The sequence below is a fragment of the Calonectris borealis genome, chromosome 19 (assembly GCF_964195595.1).
Source record: "Calonectris borealis chromosome 19, bCalBor7.hap1.2, whole genome shotgun sequence".
NCBI lineage: Eukaryota > Metazoa > Chordata > Aves > Procellariiformes > Procellariidae > Calonectris > Calonectris borealis.
The window spans coordinates 8,842,433-8,860,142 of record NC_134330.1 but is presented as its reverse complement, the minus strand read 5'-3'; the positions used below and the strand labels follow the sequence as shown (position 1 = coordinate 8,860,142).

The 17,710-nt window shown below is 44.0% G+C and overlaps 1 protein-coding gene across 1 annotated transcript in view; it reads left to right on the top strand.

Moving 5' to 3' along the window:
* The window catches only part of COL26A1 (collagen type XXVI alpha 1 chain), a 180,033-nt gene that overhangs the window by 14,370 nt on the left and 147,953 nt on the right, over nt 1–17,710 (top strand). Inside the window, exon 2 of the mRNA XM_075169133.1 lies at nt 10,768–10,890. Within this exon, the coding sequence (XP_075025234.1) occupies nt 10,768–10,890 (123 nt within the window). The remainder of the gene's footprint in view (nt 1–10,767; nt 10,891–17,710) is intronic.

Genomic DNA, 17,710 nt, shown 5'->3' with positions numbered 1-17,710 from the left:
TTTCGTTAGCAGTTTCAATGAGGATGTTGTCACATCTGGCTCTTTGTATGGTAATCACCTGAAACAGAAGTTGAGGTGAGCTGAACGTGCACACTTATTGCGACTGCACTCCTCAAAGAGTCCCCTTGGCTCATGAAATCTAGTTCCCAACAATGATGGGCAACCACATGGTAGATAACTACTCCAGAAAGATCTGCTGCATAGTTCCTTATATAGCAGAGCCCACAAACCCCTTTACAAGTTGCTGAACAAATTGAAGACCTAGACTGAATGAAACAATTGTAACGTGCCACAGGAAAAGAGGAGGGAGGGCAGATGGAAGAAGTATTTCTAGAAGCGTTCTCGGTTCTGTTTACCTGACATAGCTGTCTGTACAGGTATTTCCAGTTGCATCGTAACGCTTGTGAATCCGAAGCTGATGCTCTGATTTGCTTTTCAATGCCTTTTTGGGCCTACAGGACACTGCTTTGAGTGTTGAAATGGCTCAGGAAAACAAATCTATATTCCCTTAAAGAGAAAAAGCAATGTTTTGTCTGTGGGATCTCCTTCAATTTTTTTTTTCTTTTTAGCTAACAAAAGGTTGTACCTGTCTCCAATGACAGTAATATCTCTACTGTTCAGCTCCAGGAAAAACCTGAAACATGCGTGTTACATGGGCAGATTAACATCATTCAATTAATAGGAAGCAATGACTTGATCGTGCCATCCTAATTTTTTTCTTTGATACGCTCAGTGCTCTCCTTTTGACATTGCCTTTTGTTCTTGTTGTAATTTGTGGGTTTTGGTGCCAGTATAATGCTAATGAAAAACACTGCTTCATTTAGGCAAAGTCCCTGTGTTCCTGTCATGCATGTGGCTTTCATTGCTGCTGGTAAGTGCTGTGAGTTTGGCAACAGAGGGCTGAATGTGAGGCACAAAGATGCCCTGTTGTCTGTACAGAGATCTATAGGCAAAAAATAAATTCGGGAGCAGACCCTGTTCAATCCTTGCAGACTAGCTCTTGATGCATGCAGATACAGGCCCTATAGGGCTAAGTATGTGATTTGAAGGAGATGCTGAAAACCAGCAGGAGCCTGATTTGTCTGCTTTGGAGGACTCAAATTGTGCGAAGTGTTGTTTTGTTATGATGTAATGTAGCAAGGGGAATTAAAGACAGCTATGAGTACTGACTTTATGGATGGTGGAGATGGCTCTGTAGCAACACAGGAGCACTAGTAAAGCATAGGATGCTGTTATAGGGTTGCTGACTCCTTATGCTTGTTTTCTTAATGTTTTTCTCTCTGCAAAGGTTTTGAGGACAAGTAGGTGTGTGTTAGTGTCCTGTTTTTCCATTTACAATTCCCCTTCCACCTCCTGCTAATTCAAAGTTAGAGTTTAATTCTGAATGAATTTATGTTGGTGTAACTTTTATCAAAGTTAGTCTTATACTTTAATGAAGATCAGGGCCACTGTCCTCAACTTAAGCAGTTCTAGATCAGATCTTCAGAGGAGGACACATAGACAAGTGCCAAATGTTGTCTTTGAACACAGGGGTATATTTCAGACAAATAGTTGGTGTTCCAAATCCTAGCTCTATACTTTCAGTCAAGGTCTTTAAGGATATTTTTTTCCTTGACTTCACCCCTCCTTTCAAGGTCAGGCTTTCTAGGAATAAACAAACCAATACTACGGATGTATTGGCAATATGAAGGTAGGAGACCTATCTACAACCAGGTTATCCAGCTGTGCAAAAATGTTTAGACTCGGGTTCTTCTTTTGAAAGGTTCTAATTCAAGGAGCTTTTATGTTGCAAAAATGACATACTTGGTTGTAATTGTACATGATTTCCACGCTGCATGGATATTGAATGCCAAATTCCATCAAGTCAATCTAATTTAACAAAGACAGATTCCATGGATATTATTTTTGTACATTTCCTCTTTCCTCCCTCTGTGAACACTGGAAACTACTATCTTCTCATTGATTGCGATAAGCTTGGGGGAGGGAGCAGCAAAACAGTTCAGTGCCTAGAAGAATGCCTGTAAAAGCAAAGCATTTCAAAGGAGAGAACCCCCCCCTTTTATTTCTGAGCACTCAGTCATGGACTAACTTCTTCCATTTTCATGAGGAAGATAATTATGGTTCAGGTCAACCATATTTATTGTTTGATTCAGTTGGAACATGCCACTAGCAAACTGAGAGGAACTGGGTAGTGGGTATAAATCAGAGGGACTTTATGCTAGAGAAACACTCCTTGTGCCTTCTCGCCTCTTTCCCCTTATGCATGCATAAACAGATACATAGGCACAGAGGTGCATGTATTGAATGTGATTAATTTATTTCTGATGCTACCTGCCTGCTCAACTTTTTTTAAGTCCTCATCTGCCTCTATTATATTCTGCATTTATATTAGTGCTGATGTTCAGGGTGGATCTACTGTACAAATGAATCAAGCGTGTGTAATAGATGAGTGCTATCATCTTCAGAGCCCCTCCTTCATTAGTTACAGCAGTTGGAAGGTGCCTTGTGAATGAGGTGGGGGATTGGAAGAGAAGAGGAATGGTCTCATGGCTGAAGAAGCTCATTGTTGCTCTGGGGAACTGGATTCCCTCTTTGTCTCTGAAAAAGAGTTGCACCCGTGGCTCCATACTATTTGGCTATTCTGCTTCTAGGCTTTTAATAATTCCAGTAGGGAGAGGTTTTTCCCTTAACCCCTGTAACTTCAATGGCTGCAGAAGGATAAGGCAAAATTTTGTGCAGTTTCCTATGAATTGAAGCGAGTTCAGCCCTCGAGGTAATGCTGTTTGGAAGGTCAACCATGCACACAACAAAGCAAGAAAAGCACAGTTAAATGTGCTTGGCTGCAGAACTTGCTGAAGATTAAAGCTGTTGTGCAGAGTGAACTGCATTTTCCTCCTAAGGTAAAGATTCCTCTAGGACTAAACTCCCTCCAGCAGTCTCTGATAATCCACTTTGTGTGGGAAAACTTAAGACTGTTATTGGCAACTGCGTATTTGAAGTGCACTAAGCACAGAAACATATTGCCCCCTGGGGAAGGGTTATGCTATTGGGAGGTACCTAGATAAATTGTCCCATCTTGCTCTGATAGCCAGAACTTATTTTTATGGCCACTTTTTTCAAAGTCCTATATTGGGTGGGGGGGTGGTGGTGTGTGCAGAAAGATTGGAGTTCCTTCCAATCTTTGTCTGACCAACATAGCAGAGTGGGAGACCTGGAACTTGTCTTATTCCTGTTCGTGCCTCTGGCTCTCTGCTGCTTCAAATGGCTGCTGCTGTCTGGCTTCAGAAACACCAGCAGTCTTCCAGTTTTATTCATTTCCCAAAATGAATGGGCTGTTACAAAGATTTTTCTCCCTTTTTCACAGGAGTCAGGGTAACCTCTATTAGTGACTGTGAAGTACTCAGTGGGAGTAAGGCATGCGTAAAACATCAATATTGACAACAAGATTATTGCAGCTTGTCATATCTTCTGACTTGCAGATCTCTTAAAACTTTGTAATGGAAGAGCAGACTCTGCTTAGAACTGAACTTTGCCATCATAAGCTTGTGTACAGCCACACCCTTGCCCCTGCCAGGTGGTCTTTCATGGATTCCTTAGCAATGGTGCATCAATCTGCAGACCTGAATCAATCCATCAACTCTGAACATTCTAGTATTATGGAGACTGCTGCTAACAATTGAATTTTGTGGCTGGCTCTTTGCTCGACAATGAGTTGAGTGACATCCTTGGATCCTAAAACCTAGTTGCCTGGGGAGAGCACAAATATGGTCAAGAACAGGAGAAACTTAAGCCCAGCTTGGTTTTTATCTGAGCTTTCCAGTACCATGTGATGTGATTGTTTCCTTTTTAGCCAGGTCACAGCAGTAAAGAGTAGTCTGGTCACAGCCAACTGAATTAGCTGGTAAACTTGATCCTGATGAGAGTGAAAGCACATTCAGGGAGGTGTGTATTTGTGAATAAGAAGGGAATAATGTGGACAGTTCAGGAAGAGATACCCCAGTGAGCCTGGCAGCCTTTGAATCTGGATTTCTTGGCATGTAGAGGGCAACTTCTGCTCCTAGCCTCAGTGGAGTATATAAATAACTAACCTCTCCTAACTATGGGCTCCAGCACACAACGTATGGATTGCTGTTCTGGCAAAGCAAATGGGATGCTGTACTATTTACACAGAGAAAAGGGCACAGTTCGCTTTCATTGAGTCAGAACGGCAACTTTTTCCCAGTGAAAGTCAGTGACCTTCTGATTTTATTGAAATTCCTCTCTAGGATTGCAGGGAAATTGATAGCTCCAGTGAAAAATGTTATGAGGAAACTTGGGGAAATCTATCTAGCTATCAAAACACTCCTACTGTTTTCTGTGCCCTAAATGTTGATCTCTGCTAAGTATAACACACAGTGCATTATCCTTATGGAAACAAAAAGATAATTCAGTGCAGTTGTTTACATAGCACAAAGCTTTAGGGTAAATCACAAGCATCAGAAATGCCAACCTTATTGAGAGACTTCTGTAATATTTATTGGGAGTGGGGAAGGTAAATTCATGCCCAAATACTTGCAACAGGTGCTGATGAAACAATCCTGCTTTTTTTTTTTTTGTTTGTTTGTGGTTTTGGTTTTTTTCCCCTCCCAGAAAGACTTTGCTTGCTTCTGTCTTGGCCAGTTAAGTCAAATTTGAACTTCTGTTGTAGTCTGTTGTATATGCTTTCATCAGAAGTACTAAAATCACACTAAATTTCCGTTTTACTTATCTCTACAACAGCATAAATGGCTTTGCTCAGAGTCTAACTTGTAGGATTGTCTCCGCTGAAAGTGCAGCATTTCATGCTGGTAGAAGCATGATGTGCTATAAGGCCACAGATATCGGGAGTTGTAGCAACGTCCTTCACTCCAGTGAGCGCATCAGCCAGAAGGTCCTGTGTGTGGTAGGTGTTGCCTGCTGTAGGTCTGTCCTTAACAGGGCACGGCAGCAAGTCAGTTTTGTGTGTGGAGCTGAACTGTCGTCCCACTGAAAGAAGTGATTAGGCAAGAATGTAGCTGCTTTCATTTTCAAGTTGCACGCTCCTGATTAAACAGGCTACTTGCTGAGTCCTGATCAGTTCAGCCCAGTGGTTTCTGACATTGTTCAGTTTGTGATCACTTGTCCAGTGAAATGAAGCCTACTAACAACCAGTTGGCTTTTCTCTTGCAAACCCCCTAGAAGGTCCTCCAGGGACCCCTAGGAGTCTGAGAAGTTTGGATAAAAGCCAGCAGTTTGGACTAGGAAAGGAGCTTTTGGGGATGGCTCTGTAAGTTTGTTGTGGTGTGAGTCTTTCTAAGCATTCACAGTGGGCGAATGGATGGAGGGATCCCTTATGTACTCTTTGAGTGGTGGGCTTAGGAGACAGTACTGTGCAAATCCGAATGTGAGAAGGGGGGAAGAGGAAGCTTGCTGTCTGTCATTGTTTTCCCATCTGTGAAATGATTGCTCTAAGCTAATCCAGTCATGCTAGCCAGGAATTAAGCTTTGATATGTGAGTATATGGCTGTTCTCGAACTTACAGTATTTTACCTGGAGTATTTGTTACCGTACACTTCTCCACCCTGTGCAGTCCCTTTTCTCTCTCGCTGTAGGATTACAGGCTGTACAGACATCCAGAATCTCCAGGGGATGAACTGTGCATCCAAATAAGGCTTCTGATGAGGTATGCAGCAGGTTCGGAAAGCTGGTGGGGTGCAGAATATGGCTTCCTCCCTGGCATCTGCCTACAGAAGCAAAATGCAGCTCAAGCTCCCTGTGTAAGTCCAGCTGCCCTTTCAGGTCCTCTCAGCCTGCTCCGTGCACGCTAGGTTTTCTTAGGTTTTCTTGTCTCCTCCGGTGTCCCGGTGCCTGAAGCCATGCATCACTCCTCTTGCTGAGTCAGCAGAGAGCAGGCAGCTCCCTCCCAGCATCTGCTGAGGGAAGGGTCCATTTAAGCTCAGGATAGTCGTTTTCAGAGTATTGCTAAATGGAAGCAAACTATTGAGTTGTTTGCTCTAGTTAGCCTGAAATGTCTGAACCTACACAGTAAATATGGTTTGGTATCTGCTGGCATCAATGCTCGTATTCTTTCTGGAACGACATGTTGTCATCTGTGATCAAGATGCGAGATCTTGGTCTGTAGCCCTGGACTGAAACTGTCTAAACCAGTAGCTTGCAGGCCATGGTCTGCAGATCCTCAGTTGTCTGTGAAAGTCTTCCAAGAATTAAATAGGGTGGGAGAGGAGGGCATCTCTTTGGAAATGGCTGGGGAAAATGGACCAAGTGAGACTTGCCTCTCTAAGCAAAGCAGTGGAAGACTAATTCCACAAGACGCTGCAGGACATCGTGCTAAATATGCTGGTGATGAGCATGCATGAGATCTGACAGACCCAGCCCTAAAGAAGCTGCTATTTGGATCATTTTGTTTGCTTGGTTGGAATATTCTTTTTGAATAAGCAATATATTCTCTGCCATCCTGGATGCATGCCAGTAAAAGTCCTAAACCTTTCTTGCTAGCATCTGTATATAATATAAAGGGTCATTTATAATCTCTGTAAGCCATGATGGGGCCTTTCGTCATGTTGTCTGAAGCCTACTTGCATTCTGGAGACTGTTCTTGCTGACTTTTGGCTTGCAAAGAGAAATCTTGGGGTGGTTTTGTCTGTCTGTTGTCTTTCTGTTGTAGTCACTGTATATTATATCTATAGTGAGTTCCTAGCTGTATATCCTAATGCATCTTATGATCAGCTATGTTCCTGTCTTTCTGTCTCACCTGCTTCTATGCCACAGTAAAAACCAAACACATAAAAGTTGCATTTGTAAGACAATTATGCTATTTATGGGAAGCCAAAAGTGTGATGTTTTGCAAGTGGGAATGTGCCTTTCACTCCTGGGTGGGTGCCTTTGTAATCAAACTCTCCCTTATGTTGGTAAAGAGAGAAGTTGGAGAAGTCTGTGTTCATGTCGGGTTATCTGAGTATCTTTGGGGTCTGACCATTTTTTTTTGCCCTCCTGATCCATGCTGTGGTGGTTCTGCTTTAGAGAAGGCTCCGAGGTGCTGAGGTGACATGTTTTGTGGTACTTTATCACTGTCACTGCACTCTCTGTGCTCCTGCTGAGGAAGGTGGAAGGTTGTCCCTAGATCTGAGCGAAGGATCTGTTATTTTGCCATGGGCTATCAGTCCTGTTCAGCCTGGCAAACCCAGGGGATGGCTTCAGGCAGGGAAAGCAATGAATGGAGAGCCTCGGGGAAGCTTCGCCCTTCCTGTAATGATTGCTTCCTTTTATAACAGGTCCCTGAGCAGGTCATCTGAAGAAATGAACCTGGGAAAGTGTTGGGTTTCTCCCACCACCAATGTGCAGGCTTCTGTCTTTGTAGTGTGGGAGCAGCCTTTACCTGCAACAGCTGCCTAAGGCTCTGTCACCGGATTGTAACAAGGTCTGTCCAGCTCGTCTCACTTCCAAGAAAGGCTTTACCAAGGCAGAAATGACAACTTGACTGCCAAATTCCTTTGACTTGCAAGGGGATACGTGTACCTGACAGCTTATTCCAAGGACCAGGTAGAGCAAAGGTGCAAGACACCTACTCAGACAACAGCAGTTTTGGACTCGTTTGGAAAGAAAATCTGTGTGCATGCTGGCAGCACCCACTGAACGAAAGCCCTGGCAAAACCAGCTTTGTAGGTAGCTTAAAATAATCAACCTTTCTTGCAGTTTTTGACATAGGCAGCCTGCACAGCGCCACCTGTTCAGCTCCAGATCCACAGAGACTCCCAAGCTGGTTGAAAATAATCCTTGAAGGAGCAAGATGATGTTAAATCTGGGTCTATGCAAAGGAAAGCTAAAGAGAGTAATGATTAGTTTCCAATTTCTCCTTAGGAGTTGCAATTGGAGCTGCCATTATACATTAACCAGAGCAGATAGGCTGCCAGATTACCTCTGGCAATTGCGGAGTCTGCCTCCAACACCTGCCTTTCTCTTCTGCATTGTGCTGGGGTGTGCGGTGGTATTCGTCTTTGTTCACCTTCCCACCTCATTTGCCTTCAGGAATACAAAGCTCTCTAGTTTCAGCATCAGATATGGAGGGTTTTGCTTGGAGTGCAGTTTAATTTTTTTTATCTGACACAGAAGTGCTTTGTGCGTACCCAAGAAGGTGCAACAGGTTGTCTCAGAAGCCCACCAAGATCAGTATTAGAGTGGAATAATCAGTGTAGGATAATCCAGCTCCACACCATGGAAACAGTACTTCTTCCCAGATGACTCTGTGATGGGAGAAGGCCAGAGGGACACAGATACAAGCTATGTAACAATTAAAGCATAGCATGTGTAAATACATTTTTGATTTATTTGGATTTCATTGACAAGCCAGAAAAATGGTCTTAACATGAGGGGAGGCACTTGAGTCTTCATAATTATGCTCTGTTTTAAAAATGTTCAGTAACTTTATTCTGAATTTGTTAGTATTCATGTCCCTTCGTGCTCTGTTACATGTTGCTAGTGTGCATACTACTGCTTCGTTCCTCTCCTGTGGTGGGACCAATTCCTTTCCTCATTGCACATTAATGAGAAGTTTTGTTTTTCATAATTTTAGGACATATGCTTCTGTGATTATCCTGTCAGGTTCTGTATATGTGCAGTTTGTTTTGCCTGACATGAAATACTTTTGCCCTGAGGTTTGTGCAGAAGTGCTGTCCTTCCAATGGCTGTAAGCACTGTCCTAAAACATGCTCGAGGTAAATCATACAGAGCTGTGGTTTCCCCAACCCCTCTCGTACTCGCCCTTTCTCCTGGCTGCTTTTCCTTCCATGCTCAACTGGCTGTTCCCATAGCATAAGGAGATCTTATCTAGCAATACCCGTCTGAACAAACCCCATGACTAAGGCTTGGAGAGACAAAATGGCCAATTGCACCATGTGTGCCTGTGAAATTAAAAAGAAAACTTTAGTTTGAATTATCACATTTCCAGTCTTTAATTCCTGTCTTTGTTTCTTCTGGTTTTGCTCCCTAAACTTTGTGCAGAAGTTGTGTTGAGCCTGTTAAAGGATCTGTTTTCATCATGTGATCTGAAGCGTCGTTAAACTTACCTTTTCCCCCTCTGTTTTGCCCTTTGGTTCGATGATGTAGATGTTAGTAGAGACATTTGGGTACCAGGGTGTTTGATCCCTATATATACACCACAGATCCTCAATAAATCTGAGAGAAGTGGTTCTCTAAGACCTCCCTGCCAGCCTGGGGTCACCTGAGATGTGACTGTAGTCCACACTTCCCGATGAGGGATTGCAAGCGGGTTTACAGTGAGCAGGAGCAGTGTCTGTAAGGAGAGCTGCATGGCTCTGCCTTGATGCAGCTGACAGGCTCGATGGCGCTGGGTAGAAAGCCACCCTCTCTCCGGGAGCCCCAGCTCACCCGTCCGGCCGTAGCCAAAGGTTCGGTGAGCAGCTTGCTGGCCCCAGCTTGTCCATTGTGGTCTGCAGTGCTCGGCTCAGCCGCTGGCATGCATACCTCCTATTCATGGAAATGAAAGTTATCCAGAGAGCAGGGAGCCTCCTGCGGAGATGGGAGGGGAAGCCAAAAAGGAAACAAAATGCAACAAATGCTGTAAATGGCAAATACTAGAAAAATTAAACTGTCATGGGGAAGGTGGGTTACGGAAGGAGGAGGGGATGTGCAGGTGCCTGTTTCCACTGTGCAAGCAGTTTGGTTTTTGGTATGCAAGATTGGGGAGCCACTGTGGTACTTGGAGAAGGGATCAACTGTACCAGGGGCTTTTACTTTAAGATGGATAAGGAGCAGGACTCATCTGTGTGTGCAGGAAATGCTTACACAAGCACTTTGTGTGTTTTGGAGCACACGCTGGTGTCTCCACTTCCCATTAGTGACCCCAGTTCTGATCCCCAATCAGTAGGAAAGTGGCTCTCAAACCTGTTAACGACACTGAGGTACAAAAGCAAAAACGTGAACCGGTATTTGGCAAATACGAATGATGCTTGCAAGGGGAAGATGAAAATATCCTTTTTTCCACCTTGAGCATGACACTGGAACCTAAAAACATATTTTTCAGAGAAGGTGGAAAGGGTCTATGGGTCCTGATTCCCAGGGCTGACACTGTAGTTCCTGCCTTCTCATATGCCTTACGGTGAGGAGGTCTCTCTCTTTTCTTATGAGACAGCATAAGACACTAGTCCCTCCCTGCCCTGCATTTTCTCTTGCTCGTTTTTAGACTGTACCTTCACCAGGACAGCCATATGACTTGTTCGGCACCTAGCTTGTTCGAGCCCTGCTGACAATGAGCTCCACTATACCAAAAAGCAGAATTTTCCTCTGCTCAACTCAGATGTTGTTCAGAATGGTAGGAAGCTGGGGAACGATACCATAATGAGCAAGATGAAATTAAGACCAGTACAATGGGAACTGACTATCAGGAGATTTGGAACACTTTTTTTTTCTTTTTTTTTTTTTTTCCTAAAGTCCTATTGTTTATGATAACTAACAGAAGTAAATTTTGTACTGTAAAACTCTGGCCTCTGAGGACCAAGCAAGAGGCGTTACTGGATCTCTTGCGGTTCAGGTTGGCAGAAGCAGGGAAAATCTTTCTGCAGCTATTGGGAGGAGAGGGTGGGGTGAGAAATGAAGACTGCAAGTTAGACTAGCTATGGCTGGCAGGAGAAGCAACCCCACCCCCAGATACTTGGTCTGTTTTTACTGCAGTCTGATATATGTTGGTTCAGCTTGCTGTCTTACTGGGGCTAACAGTGTCCTTTCTCTCTGCAGGCATTGGTGTCACTATACGGTTACACGGACAGTTTCCTGCCAAGTGCAGAATGGGTCAGAAACGGTGATCCAGCGAGTTTATCAGAGCTGCCGGTGGCCAGGACCTTGTGCCAACTTAGTGAGGTAAAATCTTCATGTCTCATGTTGCCCAAATTTTCCTGCACTTCTCATTAAATTGGTTAGCTTTTAAATACTGTATAGAGGGTTGAGATCAATGGGTCAGATGCTGATATCCTGCTTCATGGTGGAGTAAGTAAAGAATGCCACTGGTGTTAGCTGCAGAGTACTTACACATGAAGGTAAGTGTAGTATTAGGGACAAGCTATGTGAAACAGTTTAGCTTAGGTTGTAATGCCAGTTTGTACTTCTTGGCACAGGAGGCTGCTGCTAGTCAGGCATGAAGCTAAATAAATGTAAAGTCCAACAGAGTGCAGTGTGACTGAACCAGGGTTCGCAGGGATTCTGGACCAATGGCACTATGTGGCTTGTTGGTATCGAGTTCTCATGCTTGGGTCTTTAAGGGTAATATTGACCACGTACACTGGAAAGCTTTGATCAAATTCCTTGCAGCGGGTGATGGACAAAGGTAATGTGCCCTGTACCTTTCAGAGTGGAATTTCTTATAGCACCTCTTAATCCTGCATCTCAATATCCTTTAGAGACATACATGAAAGCACAATGTTCCCTCTCCTCAGATGAGAAACAAAGCTTAGAGACAGTGACTTGTCAAAAACTTGCCCTGAGTCTGCTGTTAGCCTGTTTTGCCTTTCAATCATTTACAGTCTTAGGACCCACCTACATTTAAGAAAAAACCCCAAACTGTGTGAAATAGCTATCCCCAGCTACCACCTTTCAGTATGCAAAGTGTCTTTGTATTGTTGAGCTTTGCCTTCTCTGAAAGACATTCTCAGAGCAGAATAGTGTTACCCACCCATCTGGGAATTGGTGCAAAAAAGCCATTGTGCTCTAAATTTACACCTAGCTTCTATAACAATTTCCCATGTAGACAAGCCCATAATTTAGCTCACAAAGCTTAGTCATTTTATTGCTATTGTTACCAATTCACCCACAGGGCACTGATTGAGGTCCTCTTATAATTGATAACCTGGCCAGAATATGGTTGAAATACCCACTTAAAAACCCAGAGATCCACCTTCCCAATCTGTTCTTGCAACTCTTCATCTGGAATTCACATTTTCCATGTGGCAGTTACCACACTTGGTTCTCCAGTTTCTACTTGGCCACTGGTCAGTCTGAGTTTTTTCACTTGTAATATATCTGCTTTGGTGTCTCTTTGGTCTTGTTTTATGCAAGGCTGTGGTTGAAACACTTAATATTTTACACTGTCATGGCCAAACTTCTGTTGAAGCTTTTTAATTTCCCAGACTTTTTATGCACATAATTGTCATTAGAAACTTGTGAGCTTTCACCTTGTCTCCTAAACTTGCCAAAAATCTTGCTTATTTTTCCTTGTTAACATAACTGTAGTTTCATAAGTACCAAACAATTGATCATGTTACTGGTAAAAATCCTTTTTATGGGCTCCTGCAGTTACTCATATACATTGATTCTTACATTGTTAACCCAGAGACTTTAGGAGTAGTGTGTGCTGTTGTGACATTGTTATTCATGGAATGTTTTCAGTTTCAAATGTAGTTTGGTTCATTTGCCTGACGAGTCCAATTGTTTGGAGACAATGCAGAATGGCAGCAGACTTCTCAATTTTTCTTTCTATGTGAAAATATCATGGAAAGAAGCTGGGATTATTGATATTTAAGATCTCAGCTGGTGAAAGCTCAGCTGACAGGAACTGCGTTTCTGGAAGACAATCACCATGAAGAAACCTACCAGAAGAGGTGGGAGGACACTGATGCTCTGTTCCCTTTGCGAGTGGGAGGAAACGCAAGCGAAGTGAATGGCAGCCTTCCAAGGAAATGACTATACTGTCTGTCCTCTGATCGTGCATCGTATGACATTCTTGCATGAAGTAGAGAAAGGCCCTGGACCTCTCTTTCCCAAGGAACTCCAAAAGCCGCTGACAAATGCTGAAGCCCCCACCCAGTTATCAACAAAGGTAAAGCAGGAGCGGCATGTGCTGGTTCCTGATCGTTTCCTATACTGCCACTGCAAGAAAGGGGGGCCCAAGAACAAGTAGCGATGAAGTTGAAGCCACTGAGGTCCTGAGAGTTGAATAGGTTGTTGGATAAGTTATCCCCACCCCAGACATCTTTTATAAGTGGTTGCTTGGTTTTGTCAGTGCACCTGATTTCTGATAACAGAATGAGAAACAGCCACTGAAAATGATGGATGTTGGGACATGTAACTACTGTGGGCAACATGTGGTAACCCTGAGTCATGTTGTATGGTTGAGGTCTTATTTCCTGGGCCTATGTGGCAGCCTATCGATGTTACGTTGCCAGCACCTGGAGATGTGTGAATGGCTGGCTTTTGTTTGTCTCAGAGTCAAACTGAGGTTTTAAAATTTTTTTTTTTTTAAATATTTTTCCCTCCTCTTTCACCAAAATGAATATTACTTCTTTAGGAAACACCAACCTCTCTCCTAATTCAGGTGAATCCATCTCCTGTTTTCGGATGAAAACTCTAAAGGATAGAATGAGAAAGAGTGCCCAAAGTCACAGGGCAGTTGAGTCCCACTTCTATGCAGCACCTCACTTGCTAGTGCAGTTCCTTGCAAGTTATACTTGTTTTCCTTATTTTTCTGCCGAGAAACTGGCTTTGAAGGGACTTGTAAGCTTATACCAGTCACCATGCTGCACAACTTCCTTTGACAGATCTCTGAAAATTCCTACAGAAGATGAACAGAGCAGAAAACTCAACTCAGGTGCCCTACTTTTTTTTTCTCCCTCCCCCCCCCCCCGCCCTTCCCCTAACTAGTGGTTTGAGAGTGATTCTGTACCTACTTTTTCAAAACAAAACAAAAAAACCCAAACCCCAAAAGCTATCTTAGCACGTTTGAAAACTTTGAGTGACACTGCTGTTTGCCTGGGAGCTGTCCTGGTTTTCTTGGGAATCTCTTTTTTCTTGTAATGAGCACACTGTGGTGCAGGGCAAAGACAACCACTCTGTGGTTAGGGTAAATGTTACCTCTCTTGTGTTTCACACTAACTTCTCCCAAAAAAAGAATGATGGATGTGGCGTAGCAGAACTTGAACCCACAGGATTGCCTCTTTGCCACCATGGCTCTCACTAACAGCAAAGGACACCTCTACCCATGTTTCATCTAATCCTGCTACTGCAGGACTGAAGTGCAGAAATGCTGATAAGCCCTGATACCTTGCAAGGTCAAGGGATTCATCTCTCAGGGGGACACCCTAAGCAAGGATATGTTCAGTAGATACCTTCAACAGGGGAAAGCAGTGTGAGTAGTATAAAATCTGATAGTGTCCTGTCCCAACACTTCGCAAAACGTAGGAGAGGGCTTACACTAGCTTCATGGAAGGGGAGGCAAAGAATCTCTTGTGTCACTAAATGCCTTCTCTAGGTCACCAATCCTTGAGCGTGTTCCTGTAATATGAAGGCACTTCTCTATTTTGTCTACAGTCCTTAATGGTTGCCTGCTTGACTGTATCTGCTCTACATGACAGGCCCAGCAAGAATGCTTTAGAGGGCCAATGCTTCACTGCCATCAAACAACGTTGTTTCTGTTTCCTCCTTAGCTTTTCTGTACCAGCACCTCTGTCTTTTCAGGTTTTCTGGAAGTCTGGCTTCTGGCGATGTCAGGCTTACCCCAGGTCCTGTTCTTCTCTAGTGAGATTTCTGGTGCCTGCGCTTGAAGGGGGGGCACAGCCAGATTCAGATGGTGTTACGCTTGACTGTAAGCAATGCAAAATGTCAGTAAGCCATTGGCATTGTTTTGGCTTTATAGTATTTCTCTCAGCTGCGACTTGAAACAAACTGTTTTCATCTCCTTGTTTACAGGGAGTCAACCATATCTGGGAGAGCTCTCATTCTGCCAGCACCCGTTATCAGGCTGCTCACTAGCAAAAGGGACGCCAGCCAAAAAAAAGGCATCTCTCAACCTCGTGGTGACAGCTGAGAGGGGCTCTCTGTTACAGAGACTCTGCTTACAAGCAGACATCAGTGTGGCCAGACAAGGATTTAATCCATTTCCTGTCTCCCATTCATTCGTGTTATGTTTCTTTCCCTTATTGCACAAACTGCAGCGCAGGGTCAGGCCTTTGACAGAGGAGTATCTGTGAGATCCCCAGCCTAGCAGCTTCAGTTGTGCGATGTCCTTGCTGTCTGTTCACTTGCTCTTGGGAAGCTGGCAGCTGTACTTCTTTTGCAGGAGTGTCGTCATCTTGGCTGGGATGGGATGAGCTGCTCTGTTCTTGCCCTCCACCCCAGACTCTTTATTTAGCTTGGGTGCTGAGTTGCTTTGGAGCAGTCTTGGCTGGAGACTTTCCCTTAGCAGATCTATTCTTGAACTCTCTCCATTTGTGTAGTGAAGGCTTCAGCTTCTGCGCGCCATAGGATATGCCTTTGCTTTGTCACGCTACGAAGTGAACGGGCAACTTTCCAGCAGTCTGGCTGAAGCTCCTAGTGTACTTATAAAAATCGCATGCCATTTATCTGTCTGAAGGAAGGCATAAAGTCTCTAGCTTGGTGTTGCAACGGCAACCTAATCTCTGGGTCTCTGCTGCCTGGATGGTTGCAGGCAGCTCCCAGTAAACCCAGGCATCTGAATTGTAACCCTTCCCCTGAGCAATCATTTTGCTGCAGCAGCCACAGGCTAATGCACAATCCTATCATGCTTAGGACACTATGCTCCTCGAGGCTCACAGAGAAGGGTGGTCTCACCGGCCAGGCAAGGATTTGAGACCTGCATTCAGTTGCTGGAGCTTTTGTGACTTCCTGTGCCTTCGGTCGAGCGATGCCACCTCACCTATAAGATAACAACAGTACTTCTTCTGTCTGACTGTGTTTTATGACTTTGAGAATAGGACAACTTCTTGCTATACCCTAATAGGCCAAAATCGGCCTAATTTTGATTAGAGTATTTGTGTATCACTATTGTGGTCAGTAAAACAGTATCTCAGGAGGTAAATCAATGTGATGAACAGCCTGGCAGATTGTGCACTGTTACAGCCTTCAGAAGACAAACATTTTCTGCTTCAAACTGTTGTTGCTGTGAAAATCCCTATCTCATCTCTGGAAGCATGCTGCTTCAGATTGTGGCAGGATATTCTGACTCCTCTCCTACTTGTTTCATCCTAGAAAAATGAATGTTCCCAGCAAGGTTGTGTGAGTTTTTATCCTGCTATTTTTTGCTGTACTCAGTGGTCATGTAGCTGTTTCACTCTAGCCTTTGAGCATCCTGTCTCTGCAGCACTTTCTGGCTTCAGAGAATCTGAAGATGCTCCCGGAAACCCATAGCTGGCTTATATAGGGATGGGCTTACCTGGTCTCTGTACTTTAGCAAGAGCTATTGAAACCCCAAACATGAAGTTACTCATCTGTCAGCTTCAAACATCTCTCAAAGGCAGGAGAGATGGAAGGGGAGAGCATTCTTGCAACACAGCAAATCTGGGCTGTAATGCCCTTTCTGCAAGTCATTGCATGTTTTTTCCTTTCAGTATTCTAGCTGGTTTGGCTTATCACAAATGCTATGTGCTTTTGATGACATTTTTAATGTAAGCAGGCTTCACATCTTGCATGGATCATTCTTGCTGTTTGGTGTTTTTGAATGTTGGGTTTTCTTTTTTGTTGTTTTCATTAAAACTGAACACATTTCTGCTCCCGGAGGGATTTTACAAGCTAGTTTGCAGAATAACAAAGAAGGAATTCTGCAGGCTCATCCATTTTGGTCTTCTCTGCTTTTGAAGACTCTGTTGCTACAGGGTCAGTAGGAGAAGTTGGGGATCTGTCACCCAAGAGATTGGCCTGTAGCTGATGTTTCTCTTCAGTTTCAGAAGTAGTAACGCCACAGGGAAATCCTTCTCTCTTTCTTTCTTTCCAGTCAATTGAATAATAAATCCCAGAGCTTATTCCAGTGCATTAGGATTGCTATTTGAAGTCCTGTTACACACAAACTCTTTTATGTGTTTAATTCCCTTATTTCTCTCCAAGATGTAGAGTCATATGCTTGGAAAAAGACGCCTGCTCTCCCATGACACACGGGATATAAATGTGGGGTGAACAGCGCTCCCGCAAACAGGGTAGATAGAGGCTCTGGGTGTGTAAGGCGTTAGAGCTGTAGCACAAGGGCACCTTCTCAGGTTTGGGAACAGTGTGGATGGCTGTGTGTGGCTGGCTGGGCACAGGTGGAGGGCCATCTGCTTTGTAGATACTGCACAGGCACAGGTGTCCTCAGGTTGCTAATTGAAAGCCTTTTGATCTTGTCCAGACATGCTGTCTGGGCACTCTTCCTCCTTGCTGGTAGGGAAGTGCAGTGCTGCTCTGCAATAGCACTGAGATCTAATTGTTAATAAAGACAGGAGCTGATGATTATTCTGGTGACATAGAAACATCTGTCTCTGTGTTCTTTGTCTTTTTTGTTGAGACTGAGAGACTGGAAAGTATTGCCATGTACAACTTGGGATGGGAGGTGTAAAAGTTTCTGTTTTCTGGGTTTTAGACTCTTGATAAGTTGTGCAAACCAGACAAGCTCAGAGTTAAACAGAGTCCTCTTCCTCCCCTTTGGCAAAGGCAGGAGACATGTACAATGGCCTCTAACACTCCTGCAGCTGCAGGTTTTGTTTTTTGTCCAGTGTCTGCAGGAGCATATTTGAAACTCCTCTGGTTTGAAACTTCCCTGGGGAACTACTGCCTTTGTGCTAGGGAAGCTGGAAGAGCTGGGGCTGCAAGAAAAAAATGAGCGCAGGTCTGATTAACAGAGTGATGATCTCTGCCATGCTTGTGAATGCAAACGTGTCAGCAAAGGTACTTCTTGTCCCTGCATCAGCTGTGGCACTGGTTTGAA